This window comes from Rhinopithecus roxellana, chromosome 9 (assembly GCF_007565055.1).
Source record: "Rhinopithecus roxellana isolate Shanxi Qingling chromosome 9, ASM756505v1, whole genome shotgun sequence".
NCBI lineage: Eukaryota > Metazoa > Chordata > Mammalia > Primates > Cercopithecidae > Rhinopithecus > Rhinopithecus roxellana.
This window is the reverse complement of record NC_044557.1, coordinates 40,846,518-40,861,366: the sequence shown is the minus strand read 5'-3', so window position 1 is coordinate 40,861,366 and position 14,849 is coordinate 40,846,518. Positions and strand designations below refer to the sequence as shown.

Sequence of the window (14,849 nt, the reverse complement as noted above, 5' to 3'; positions counted from 1 at the left end):
CCAGAGAGAGGGCTTCGATCACAGTTCACCAGGAAGTTCTAAGAGATCTGTAATTGGCATTTAAGCCTTTTAAAAACTACCTTGTTAGGGCACTTGTTTATTTCTCATTTTAAAATATCTGTTCCCCCAAATCTTGTCATTCTCATGAACTGTAGTCATAAATTTCAAGTGATCTTTCTGTCCTTGACTTTTTTCAACACAACACCAAGCTCAGATTTATTCCAAAATGACACTTTGATCAGATCATTAATTATAGCCTGCTAAAAATCCTTCAGTGGTTCAACATTGTGTACCCTCTTTATTCCGACATTTCTAAATCATGTGGTAACTAGTTCATCACCCAAGTGTGTTGACTCGTTTGTTTTCATGTCATTTAATTATTAGGTAATAATGTCCAATCAGTGGGAAAATGCTTTAAAGAAATCAGGGATAGATTCTGTGATCATATCTTGTTTTCGATAGTCCGTTTTAAAGAAAAACTTACATAGTTCACTATTTTAATGTGTGAACAATTTTTGATCTTCACACATTTATGAACTGCTTTGTATTTCCTTTAGTTGTGCATGATGCATGAATTCATTGAAAATTAAATTCCCCATGGCCATTCAAGATCTTGGAGACAGTCACCAATCTTTAGGAGCTCAAGCTAAAGAGTGAGAGAGCTGTAAAGAAAAGACTGAAAATGCAGTATAGTCTGTGCTATGGGAGGGTAAAACACAAATTAGAGGTGCTGTTAGAAATAAAGCTCGGACCAGGTGCGGTGGCTCACGCCTGTAATCCCAGCACTTTGGGAGGCCGAGGCGGGCGGATCACGAGGTCAGGAGATCGAGACCATCCTGGCTAACACGGTGAAACCCCGTCTCTACTAAAAATACAAAAAAAATTAGCCGGGCTTGGTGGCGGCACCTGTAGTCCCAGCTACTTGGGAGGCAGAGGCAGGAGAATGGCGGGAACCCGGGGGGCGGAGCTTGCAGTGAGCCGAGATCGCGCCACTCACTCCAGCCTGGGCGACAGAGCGAGACTCCGTCTCAAAAAACAACAACAACAAAATTGAGCACTCAAACAAAGGATTTCTCAGCAAAGCACATTTACTTTTGCACAGGAGGGTGCTTCTAGCAGGGCTGGCTGCCACGAGAGCACCCCGAACAAAAGAGAATCGAAACTTTTATTCCTAACGCGACTCCTACACCTGTCCTTTCCCTGTTGGCTGGGGTCGGACTGCACAATTTAAGCTAGACTGAATTGGCTAAAGATTTAAACTTTCTTAGATGAGGTGGGTGTGTGATGGGAGACAGGGGAGAGGAGGAAGGGGTCATCCACACAGGACTCGAGAGCCAGCCCATTCTCAAATAAGGAAAGGCATGTGAGCTGGGGCTGTGACATGTCTGGGCATGTAGCCAGAAAGAAGAGAAGGAGAAGAAAGTAGGGGGTACTTGGAATTAGAGAATAAGAAGCGGAGCAGGCGGTTTGAAAAGAAACCGTGACATATCTCACAGGTGACCTGTTCAAACTTGTGCTATATTTCTAGCTCTAGACTCAGTGGGCTCCCCAGTCCTTTTCATTGTCATAAAAATATAAATAACATGACATTGTGTTAGCTATTGTTAAGTGTACAATTCAGTAGTTTTAAGTATACACACTTTATTTTGTAGCCAATCTCTATAATGTTCACATCTGGCAAAACTCTACACTCATTAAACACTAATTCTGTCTATCTGCTACCCCTAGCCCTAAGCAATCACATGTCCACTGTTTTCCTATGATTTCGACTACTAGAGGTAGTTTATATGAGTGGAATCATACAATATTTGTCTTTTTTGTGACTGGCTTATTTCACTTAGCAGCAGAACGTAGACTTTTCACTCCATTGTTTTCTTTTTCATGTTCGATGTAGTCATGTTTGTATATTTTTGCTTTTGTTGCCTATAACTGTGGTCTCATATCAAAAAATCATTGCCAAATCCAAAGTCCTGAAACTTTTCCCCTGTGGTTTCTCCTAGCATGTCAACTTAGCTGTACTGTTTGGGGTAGAGTCCGTAATTCACTGAGATTCATGATTCCTATCCATGTGTAATAGACAGGTTATGTCATTTCCTGGTTTATGACCTTGAATACATTACTTACCATCTGCCCATGAATGAGGATACTGATCCAGGTTGTTGGTGGGTGGTGCGCAGACCAAAATAGTCCTGTGACCAGAGAAATTTTGCAAACCATGTATTAAATAAACTTGATGAGAGTTCATCACTGCAGAGTTTCTCTGCACCAGTAAAACGCTAATGTAATTTGTGAACCCCTGAGAGAGACAGAGAACATTTTACTTGCCCCAAAGGTATTTTTTCACTTCCCTTGACACCAGACATGCACTCCTTTATGCTTTGAAGAGACTGTAGGATGTAACAAGTGGAAATAATAGAAATAGCTTTTATGATATATGTCAAAGCTGCCAACAGTTTACAGATGAGACAAAATCTTTTTACCTCTACAAACAATCTAAACTTCCCAGATGATAAATTAAACAGTAGTTTATTTTCTTTCTTAAGGTACTATGTTATTAATGACGTTTTCCATATGGATTTTTTTTTGTGATGAAGACTTACTGACTCCTTACACACTGTGGCATAGAAGTCTGGGTGCAGAGGTACACATTTATAGTTGTCTATAATCACAGCATTTGACATTTACTTCATCCATTGTCAAGCTCACGTGACGTCTTCTTGGGCGACTTGGTTTCTTTCTTCACCCATGTTCCAGCACATTATCTCAACTTTAATGCAATTTTTCCAGTTCAGAGTTTATAAAATTAATCAGCAGCACCTCTGTGTTAGGGTGTACCATACCTACATGCATCTAAAAAAGGAGGAATTTTCACCTGCGTGTTGTGTACCAAAGAATAATTATTTAGTTAATTACAATAAACACTACAGCCAATGAGTTGTTTTCTTTTCAAAATTAGAGAATAACCACTTATGTTCCACATAGTGTTTGTGTTCTGCCTGGGTATCGAATACTCAGGTATCTGTACATGCCTGTATTTTGATTTCTTGACCTTGTTTCATGCTACTCCTCTATTAATCTCTTTACATGGATCTGCTTCCTTCACTCTCTGTTTATCAACTTTTTTGTTTTGAACTCTCTAGTCTGAAATATCTTTTTTTTTTTTTTTTTCTAATTGTGATGTTTGAAAACTTTACACTCTGCCAGTCATGCAAAATTGAGAAAAATTGCCCAAGGTCATTTCAGTTTGTAATATCTACAACAGTCCCATTTGTCCTGTTCTAAGTATTTGATTAAAATTGCATGTTTGTCATGTGTTCTAAAATCATTTTCATTTGGAAGATTTAAGGAAACTCTTCTCAGAATTTTGCCTGATGGATTTAGAAAAATGTCTACAATAAATTCCAGGGACCTGATGAGGCTTATTGTTATATTCTGATTCTTAATGCTCACATTTTATGATCAGTGATAGGTGAAGCTATTAAACTATTTTTGGTCAAATTAGGACATTCATCTTCTTAATGGCTGTGTTTTCTATTCTTTGCTTTCATAGGCTATATTCATGAGGTTTAAAAACTTCTTTTGCTACATTCTACATCTAATTGCAACTTTACTTAGAAGTATATTTGTAAATGTCCAAATTTTAACATTGGAGTTGAACACAAAAGGTATCCATGGATAATATTATGTAAAACACTACAGTACATAAGACTTACCTCCTTTCCCACTGCCTGTGTTTTGTTCTTTTTTGTTTAAGCGTTTCTAAATGTTTAGATTGCACAAGAATTACCTTTATGTTGTCTTCACATTTAATCAGCGGACCTGGGGATTCAGAGTCCTGTATTAGGTAGGTGCAAAAATAATTGTAGTTTTTGCCATTAAAAGTGATAGCCAACCTAATAGTTTGTGAACCACCTTTTTTTCCCGCCCCCCTGAGGTGGAGTCTCGCTCTGCCACCCAGGCTGGAGTGCAGTGGTACGATCTCGGCTCACTGCAACCTCCGCCTCCTGGGTTTAGGCAATTCTCCTGCCTCACCCTCCCAAATAGCTGGGATTACACTCACATGCCACCATGCCTAGCTAATTTTTGTAATCTTAGTGGAGATGGGATTTCACCACGTTGGCCAGGCTGCTCTGGAACTTTTGACTTTGTGATCCACCCGTGTTGGCCTCCCAAAATGCTGGGATTACGGACGTGAGCCACCGTGCCCGGCTCTGTGAACCACCTTTTAAAGAAACATTGCCTTTTCCCATATGATATATTATCATTTATGGTATAAAGCATATGTATGCTATGATTTGAAAGAAGTAGAAATTATTTCTCTAGAAAATTTTGCTAAACAATATGACAGCTTACTTTTTCCCAGATATCTCTGCTTCTGGAAAATTAATCTAGAATTTTCCTATCATAGTTATGTTTTATTACTTCTTTCTAGTCTGCCTTAAGAATAATTCTTTTTATTTGTATATGTCTTACTAGATACCTATCTTTTGTGTCTAAATAAATAGCTTATAAATGTGTATTTCTATAGGTTTGCCCGTTATTTATATGATACTGCTACCTCTGGCTTGACAATGTAAGAGATCAGTTTCAATCAATGTAAACATCTTTCTTCTAAAATGCTTCAGGAAAGGGAGACTTGTTGATTAGCATCCTCTTTTCATTTTTATTTTTTATTTTACTTTTTTGAGATGGATTCTCACTCTGTTGCCCAGGCTGGAGTGCAGTGGTGTGACCTTGGCTCACTGCAACCTGCTTCCTGCCTCAGCCTCCCAAGTAGGTGGGATTACAGGCACACACCACCACGCCCAGCTACTTTTTGCGTTTTTAATAGAGACGGGGTTTCAGGGCCATGTTGGCCAGGCTGGTCCTGAGCACCTGACCTCAGGTGATCTGCCTGCTCCAGCCTCCCAAAGTGCCGGGATTACAGGCATGAGCCACCATGCCCAGCCTAACAAAGATGATATGATAAGAAGTTTCGAACATAATTCTTTTTAAAATTCTTTTTTTTAAAACTACATAATTCTTTTTAAAAACCTAAAAAGAGAATTATGTATGCATGTAAGGTCTCAGGCTTACCTTCTATACAGTTCATATTTATTACCAAGCACCACCCTGCCTACTTTCTATCATATCATCTTTGTTTCACATTTTTACTAATACAGGGAATAAATATAAATAGTCTAATTTTTTTCTGTACCAAAAATTCGTCACTAGACGACCTTCTGTCCCCTAAAGGTCAGAAGGTTCACAGCCTTGTCTTCTATGTTACTGTCTACATTCCCCCATTTCCTTTCTGGTTTTTCTGTTTCGGATCCATTCTGTAGTTGGTTGATTTCTCTCAAAAGCTTTCACCCCATTCCTAAAAAGCTCAGGGCTCTCCTGTGCTCCACTCTTGCCCTATTTTAACATCCCCACCTCTGCCTGTCTGTCAAGCCCAGCTGTTTTCTGCCCCTGCATCTGACACACCGTTACCGACATGAAAATGTCTGCAGTGTTTCCCCCGATCCATGACAAAAAAATACTGTTCTCTCAGCACTTTGGGGAGGCCGAGGCGGGCAGATCACCAGGTCAGAGATCGCGCTGAGTGAGCTGAGATCGCGCCACTGCACTCCAGCCTGGGCGGCAGAGCAATAAAAAAAATAAAAAACACTGCTCTCACGGTGACTTGAATTACTCCTAGTTGCAGGCGAATTAGTGCATCTTTATGAGCAAAATGCAGCGTTTGGAAAATACTTGGGCTCTGATCATATCAATCACTTATACACTTTGTCACTCCATTTCTGGATGGATAGAATAGCAGCTTTAAATACTATTGCTAAAAAATATTCTTTTTTTTTTTTTTTTTGAGGCGGAGTCTCGCTCTGTCGCCCAGGCTGGAGTGCAGTGGCCGGATCTCAGCTCACTGCAAGCTCCGCCTCCCGGGTTCACGCCATTCTCCTGCCTCAGCCTCCCAAGTAGCTGGGACTACAGGCGCCGCCACCTCGCCCGGCTAGTTTTTTGTATTTTTTAGTGGAGACGGGGGTTTCACCCTATTAGCCAGGATGGTCTCGATCTCCTGACCTCGTGATCCTCCCGTCTCGGCCGCCCAAAGTGCTGGGATTACAGGCTTGAGCCACCGCACCTGGCTGCTAAAAAATATTCTTACACATACCAGGTATTTATCTCTTTGCACTCTTAGCTTCTAACATATACTGGATGTATAGTGACACTGGTGAAGGGAGAAGAAAATATTTTTTTTTTTTTTTACATTTCAAATATTGTACTCTGCATAGAACTACTTCCTGAGTCTGGCCGTATTAAACACTGGTCAAAATGGTATTTTTTGTGTTTTTATTTTATTCATTTATTTATAATTATAAATTAATTATAATTCCTGAATGGCCAGATATAAATGCAAATTTTTTTTTCCAGAGGATCAATTGAATAGAATTCAAGAAAGGAAAAAATGACAATAAATCAATATATAATAACTGCATATAAATCAACATATAATAAATAAAAACACATCATATAGATAAAACATGCAAGTTTAGTAACTGGACTTTAATATGAATTGTAATGTTTCATTTTTCATTTCAAAATATTTTTTCTTTATATTTGGAACCGTTTCCATAATTGATATTCTTCCTTCTGTGTCACACCTGGTGTGTCCTTGAAGTATCTCAGAATGATGATGACTTAGTATCACCCTCAAGTAGATTTTTAGTATTCTGTACTGTAGTTAGAAATATAGCTGTATTTTAAGTACACGGTTTTTCAGGGGGAAATAAAAAACTCAGAGATGAATGGTAGATGACCTTGCTAATATGTGGTAACAAAGAAAGGATGGGATTTAAATGTAGTGATCTATATTCTAAAGTTAAAACAAAAGATTTTAGACTTACATTAGTAAAACAAGTTAAAGGCCTACATGATTTTATATATTTTTTCATATTTAGCAGCTTTATCTTCTATGTAAAGCCCCAATGGCTTAAAAATCTGTGGTAGGAATAAAATACATTACTGCTTAATGCTTACGGCATTTTATACTTTTAAAAATACAGCCATTTAAGGAAAAATCTATTTCAACTTAGAAAAAGTTCATGGCACTCCTCATACCTACTCATTCCATACAGAATCAATGGGTTCTGTGGCTTGCCATTACTCAGCTAGTTTATGTACCAGTGCTTTCCCTTCTGACCTGAATTCCATAGCATGGGATTCTCAAATGAACAATCCCAGTACTGTAAGATGAAGACACTTCTCTGTCTCCATTTCACCCTCTCAGATTTGGAGAAACACTCGGCAAGCTGGTGAAGGATTTGGGATGGTGTTGCCTCCAACTCAGCAGGTCTGGGGTCGCCACTGATGGATGTATCTCTTATAGGCTCCAACATCAAGGCAGTAGAGGAAATGCACTGTTAGCTCACCACACATGAGATATCAGGTTCATATACACAGACACACCAACCTGTGCAACTCTGCAGCCAGGAGGACTTCGCTTTGCCTTCTGTTTAATATTAGACACAAGGAGCCTGTCTATGAGGGTCTGGTGGGGATCGGAGTTAGTATAATGCGTCTGGCACGGTGACGGCCATGCAGGGATGACCCAGGATTTCCCTTGGCCTTGGTGCTGACTCTGTAGCTATGACCCAGAGCTGCTTCCTGAGTGGGCACTGCATGAGTCACACTGGGTCTCGTGCTTGGTGGTCGCTGGTTTTGAAGTTCTTAATCACTTCATCTTTGCACTTGTGCTGCCTTTTTTTTTTTTTTTTTTTTTTCCTGAAAGTGAAGTCTGGTGAGACACGGAGCAGGCATGGAGCAGAGAAAACCAACTGGCCTCAGGGCAGAGCCCTGCTTAGCGACCAGCCCCATGGGCAGTGCAGGCAGCTGTGTCCTCGCTGTGCCTGGGGACCACTAGCATGTGGCTGCCCCTGCGTGGACCTGTTCTCCTGCTTTTTTTTTTTTTGCTTCTGATTAACTGAAGTCCTACTCAACTCCTCCACCCCAGCTTCCTTTCTGAGAGTCCCAGTCAATTAAGTAATCTGATAAGTTCACTCCTGTTGTTGTGAAGTACAAGAACTCAAATATGAATCCAGGGCCACGTAAAGAATGTGAAGCTGACCTACCTAGAGAAGCCCTTCTCCACTATTTCTTCATGATGTGTTAGAATAATGGAATAAATTGTTCGTATTCAACAAGTCCTTAGCACCGTTTCAAATGCGTTTTTAAATTAAATGAATTAATATATCCATCAACATCCAATGCTGTACACTTTAGATCCTCAGAACTTGCTCATCTCACAATGGAAAGTTTGTACCTTTTGATAAACCAAAATCAATTTTTGATTCTACAAAATACGATGTCTGCATGTCTTGTTTATTCTTATGATAAGGATTTATACAGAGAGGTTTCAGTGTTTTAGAGTTAGTTTATCTGATCTTTAGGCTGAGTTCCAATACTATATGATGCCTTTAAAAAATCTGTGAGTGTCTTAATTGAATGCAATTCATCTAGGAAAGTGCAGGATTACAGCTTTAGGTTCTGTAAATATTGTTTCTGTTTAATGAAGAACAGACTGTTCATGAGATCCTTTTTGTTATCTTTAAGAGAAAGAGGCCGGGCGCGGTGGCTCAAGCCTGTAATCCCAGCACTTTGGGAGGCCGAGGCGGGCGGATCACGAGGTCAGGAGATCGAGACCATCCTGGCTAACACGGTGAAACCCCGTCTCTACTAAAAATACAAAAAACTAGCCGGGCGAGGTGGCGGGCGCCTGTAGTCCCTGCTACTCCAGAGGCTGAGGCAGGAGAATGGCCTGAACCCAGGAGGCGGAGCTTGCAGTGAGCTGAGATCCGGCCACTGCACTCCAGCCTGGGCGACAGAGCAAGACTCCGTCTCAAAAAAAAAAAAAAAAAAAAAAAAAAAAAGAGAAAGAGAGAGATTGAATATAAAAAATTTTTTTTGTAGAAGAACAGAATTCCCAGATTCACATATAAGTTTTTTTTGTATATATAAAGACTGCTAAGTACGCTTGAAAAACAAAAGTAAGAGGACAATATCCTTGAGTTTTACATACCATAAAAACACAATTTTTGGAGACTTTCTACAATATGTATATATTGAAGTTGGGATCTTTTATACTCAATGTGGAAGTAACAAATTTTGTTATTTAAATCAAAGCCTTGATTCACTGTATAATAAAAATGAGATAATTTAATTTTTAAGAATTAACTCATAGCTCTGATTTAAAGGTACTCAAAGTCTTCTTGGTAGAATAACAAGGATTAAAGAATTAAAGTCTTTGTTCATTTCTACAGGAGAGCAATAGAAAGAAACTTTGGTTATTCAAATGGTAAGAATGTTGTTTACATCATATAACTTCTAGCATTTTTCTTTGCATTTCTAGCTGTCGGTCTCGCTGCATGCCAAGAACCAGCCCTCCCCAGCAACAGCATCAAAATCGGAGATCGGTACATGGTGAACGACGTGCTCTCCTTCCAGTGCGAGCCCGGGTACACCCTGCAGGTATCCTTCTTCTCAGTGCTCAGGATTAACACACACACGGTCATCTTTGTGCAGCTCTCTTAAAGCCAAAGCCCTCACTTTGTACCCAGAAAGCGGATTTGGTTTTCCTCACTTAGCTTGTGAATCATACTATTCATATTAAATCATGCATGTTGGTCATCTTCATCACCGTTTGGAACCAGCTTTTAAGTGATAAAGTACTCTTTATAAGCTAAGCATTCGATTTTTCACAATTATTTTATTTCACAATGTATGTGTTCCCAATAACTATGCACAGAGCATTCTAGGGGCAAAGTGTCAACACCGTCTCTTTGAAAGTCCTCTCCTGGCAGCCAGTAACTGAATCCGCTTCTGAATGTGCGTGTCCTACTCGGCAAACTGTTCTCATCGTTCAGTATAAGTCATCATTAATGCCCACTTTGGGCTAAGTAGTTAAGTCATCAAAATAAAATATTTAAATAAGTTTTAAAAACCATTAAGTAGAAGTTTTTAAATGAACTTTTACTATCATCTGTATAAAGAGATTTGTTAGTTGGTTTGTTTGTCTGAGAGGGAGTCTCGCTCTGTTGCCAAGGCTGGAGTGCAGTGGCATAATTCCCAGGTTCAAACTATTCTCCAGGTTCAAACTATTGCCTCCCAGGTTCAAACTATTCTCCTGCCTCAGCCTCCCAAGTAGCTGGAATTACAGGCACCTGCCACCACACCCGGCTGATTTTTGTATCTTTAGTAGAGATGCGGTTTCACTATGTTGGCCAGACTGGTCTTAAACTTCTGACCTCAGGTGATCCACCTGCCTTGGCCTCCCAAAGTGCTGGGATTACAGGTGTGAGCCACCATACCCAGTCAAGAGTTTTTTATATAAAAGTTTCGATGAATGATTTATAATCTAATCTATGGCAAGATTAATCGTTTTTCTCTTATTATTTATTATTAATATTTTCTAGTTTAACCATGAGTAATGAGTAAGCCTACTCTCAGAATAGTTTCTGTCACTTGGCATAATTATTATATAATTCTCCCTGCCAGCAATAAAAATTGATAACCAAAATATGTATATTCTAAAGTCAGCAGAAATATATGTCGATTGACATTCCAGCTCTTCAGTTAATTCAGGTAATAGAATGTTTTAGCTGTCTGTTTATAATGACACTGAAACTGATAGGTTTTAAAGGAAAATTGTTTAGCCATGTTCTTATATGCAGATTTGTAACACTACAGCAGTGAAATAACACCATTGCATGGAATTCAATTTCTGCACATACATTGGGGTAAATATTGTGTAGCACTGAATCAAGTTAAGAGCAAGAACATCGGCTGGCAAATACTGAATGCTAAAGGGATGCATTACCAAGTGCTTTATATACAAAATCTCACTACTCTTGACCAACTGTGGGACATGGGTACCATGTGATGTATGCTTTCAGCTTAGAGAAAATATCTGTGAAATAACTGGCACACTTTAGTAAAGGAAAACTATTGTTGCTGTTATTAGAAACCAATATCAATGTATAAAGCCACCTTCCTAAGAACAAACCTGCAACTTACATTATAACACCACCTTGGTGGGTGCCATAATAATTGTTGTAACTCTGCAAAAAGATGGGCGGCAGAACAAGAGTCTCTATAGCAGAAACTATAGTGAGTAGGCACTCCTGAAAAAGTTGAGCAACCTCAATAAGTTTGTGACCAAACACACGCAGGCTATTCAGGCTGAATCTTTAAGACACAACATTTCTGATCCACATGATATGGTAGAAAGAATTATCCTAGGCCAGGTGCAGTGGCTCACACCTGTCATCCCAGCACTTTGGGATTCCAAAGTCCGAGGATCACTTGAATCCAGGAGTTTGAGACCAGCCTGGGCAAAACATCAAGACACCACCTCTACAACAAATACAAAAATGAGCTGGGCATGGTGGCGCATTCCTGTAGTCAGTTACTTGGGAGGCTGAGGTGGGAGGATCGCTTGAAACAGGAGGCGGAGGTTGCAGTGAGCTGAGATTGCACCACTGCACTCCAGCCTGCGTGACAGAGCAAGACCCCGTCTCAAAAAAAAAAGAAAAAAAGAAGAATTGTCTTTCATATCCCAAGGGTCTCATTTAGAGGGACACCTCAGTCTATACTGACATGCTGTTTTTGTGCCTTGTTTGGGGCTTGCTTTATAATGGCCTGAAATCAGGTAAATAACATGTTTCTTCTATTCTCCCTCAAATTCCCACACGTTAATATTTGCCCTTGCTCATGGATGTTCATCTTCTTTCTACCGGATGGTGAGACTTTGTGTTCTTTTACAAGTGATATTATGATGGTCCTCAGAGAAGAAACTAGAAATAATTCTTTACTAGAGAAATTTCTTATAATGGATTATTGAATATGCTGCTTAGGGACACAGGCCTGTGGATGCACTTCTGCACAGTCCAACAGACCGTTTATTAGCTCTGTTTTTCAAGTGCAAACTAAGCTGTGTTTCTTTGCTTTGTTACAAACAATGCCAGGCTTTGAGTTTGCAAGCTGCTGTTTGCCATTCACATGAGCAAAAAAGGATTCTGAATTTTTTTTTAATTGCTAACAACTGACAATTTTACTAACACATTAATATATTTGGAACAACAGATGCTTCAATTACATATTAGTCATGAAAAGCATTGTTCCTGGCATAGTTCACACGTGAGTGTCTATAAATATATATGTCTCGCAAGATTCAGGAGCCTGCCGTGACATCACATGCTGAAAGTAAATGCTGAATATTGAATGATGTATGACTTCCATCTTCTCTCAACTTGTTTTCATGGTCTTTTAAAGCATAAAAAAGAAAATTCCCATTGGGGTAAAAACTAGTAAATAAATGCACAGGGTTCTCTCTTGTTTTGATTTATTAGAAAACTTGTAGCTAGAATCACTCATCTGAAATGTTTATACCAAAATCAATAGCAGAATATTACCTAAATTGGTAATAAATGACCATTTTATTGGTAGTCTCTGATGAAAATGTGTTGAGACTTTTGAACTTTATGTTTATCCCTATTTCAGAAGGAAATTTATAAGAATAATTTAATGAATCAGAGAATGGGGATACACAGAGTATAAATGCCAGCAGCACAAAATTGCCTGGAGTATCTTCTTTAAAATTAAACATAGTCTTCTTTACTATAACTACTTTTAAAAATACCAAGAGGTATGAGAAAGTTAGTTTGGTGGCAGATGGATTGAGTATGAAATATTTGAGAGCTTAGGGAATCGGTTTGCCATTGATAACTGCATTAGTGCAAATGCTTGTTTGATGCATTCCCACTGTGGCTGGAATTATTTAACATAAATTAAATATTGTTTTTCAGTTGCCTCTATGCCAATCGTGGGTGGCAAATGGAAATTTATGAGATAAGCAAACCTGGCTGATAAGGCCACCGAGTCACAATCAGGAAAAAGAATAAAAATAGACCACACACAGAGGTCTCATGGATCACTTCTCTTTTATTGTGAAAGAGATGTTAACACAAAACATCTTTGAATTTAACCCTCTACTCTTTGATTTTTTTTTTCCATGAGAAAGATTAGAACAGATTTTTGAAAGTAGAACATGGAAAATTCATATATTTACAGGGTAAAGAGACCCAGAGTAATGAGGGTTAATTTCATTGCAGGCAGGTTGATGTGACGTGTGAGGATGTCTAGTGAGAAAATGAACGTGAAGTCTCCTTTTTCTGTGATACAGGAAGAACCGACCCAGTGCTTTGCTGAACCCTGGTAGTCATGTGACTTGTAACCATAGACACCCACCGAAGCTACCTTTTCATAAGCGGACTTTGTATTGTTGATATTGTGGCCTTCTTATCACCACCTAGTACTTTCTAATTATTTTCAGCCTCTTAGACCAAAAGCTATAAATTCTGGCAAATGGAAAAAACAAAACAAAACAAAACAAAAAAAACACGCTTGTTTTTCTTGTGAATTTGTTTGAGTTATTTGTAGATTCTGGACATTAGCCCTTTGTCAGATTAGTAGACTGCAAAAATTTTCTCCCATTCTGTAGGTTGCCTGTTCACTCTGATGGTAGTTTCTTTTGCTGTGCAGAAGCTCTTTAATTAGATCCCATTTGTCAATTTTGGCTTTTGTTGCCATTGCTTTTGATGTTTTAGACATGAAGTCCTTGCCCATGCCTATATCCTGAATGGTATCACCTAGGTTTTCTTTTAGGGTTTTTATGGTTTTAGGTCTAACATTTAAGTCTCTAATCCATCTTGAATTAATTTTTGTATAAGATGTAAGGAAGGGATCCAGTTTCAACTTTCTATTTATGGCTAGCCAGTTTTCCCAGCACCATTTATTAAATAGGGAATCCTTTCCCCATTTTTGTTTTTGTCAGGTTTGTCAAAGATCAGATGGTTGTAGATGTGTGGTATTATTTCTGAGGGCTCTGTTCTGTTCCATTGGTCTGTATCTCTGTTTTGGTACCAGTACCATGCTGTTTTGGTTACTGTAGCCTTGTAGTATAGTTTGAAGTCAGGTAGCGTGATGCCTCCAGCTTTGTTCTTTTGGCTTAGGATTGTCTTGACAATGCCAGCTCTTTTTTGGTTCCATATGAACTTTAGAGTAGTTTTTTCTAATTCTGTGAAGAAAGTCATTGGTAGCTTAATGGGGATGACATTGAATCTATATATTATCTTGGGCCATATGGCCATTTTCACAATATTGATTCTTCCTATCCATGAGCATGGAATGTTCTTCCATTTGTTTGTGTCCTCTTTTATTTCACTGAACAGTGGTTTGTAGTTCTTGAAGAGGTCCTTCACATCCCTTGTAAGTTGGATTCCTAGGTATTTTATTCTCTTTGAAGCAATTGTGAATGGGAGTTCACTCATGATTTGACTCTCTGTTTGTCTGTTATTCCATCATTCTCAGCAAACTATCACAAGAACAGAAAACCAAATACCACATGTTCTCACTTATGGGTGGGAATTGAACAATGAGAAAACTTGAACACAGGAAAGGGAACATCACACACCAGGGCCTGTTGTGGGGTGGGGGAAGGGGGGAGGGATAGCATTAGGAGATATATCAAATGTAAATGATGAGTTAATGGCTGCAGCACACCAACATGGCACATGTATACATATGTAACAAACCTGCATGTTGTGCACATGTACCCTAGAACTTAAAGTATAATAAAAAATTAAAAAAAAAAAACGCATACTTTGCCCAATTCAATACTCTTCTTTAAGTATCAAGAAAGGAGCTGGGTTGAATTATGGTCTGGTCAAGAGAACATTGCAAGATTTTGTTTTTAATAGAAAGAAACAGTGAAAATGGATACTTTTCTATGTTGGTTGCAAATATGACTCACTAAT

At 38.9% G+C, this 14,849-nt stretch overlaps 1 protein-coding gene across 1 annotated transcript in view; it reads left to right on the top strand.

Moving 5' to 3' along the window:
* CSMD1 (CUB and Sushi multiple domains 1) overlaps positions 1-14,849 on the top strand; it is a 2,044,058-nt gene that overhangs the window by 1,827,555 nt on the left and 201,654 nt on the right. The window contains exon 38 of the mRNA XM_030937494.1: positions 9,386-9,504. Within this exon, the coding sequence (XP_030793354.1) occupies positions 9,386-9,504 (119 nt within the window). The remainder of the gene's footprint in view (positions 1-9,385; positions 9,505-14,849) is intronic.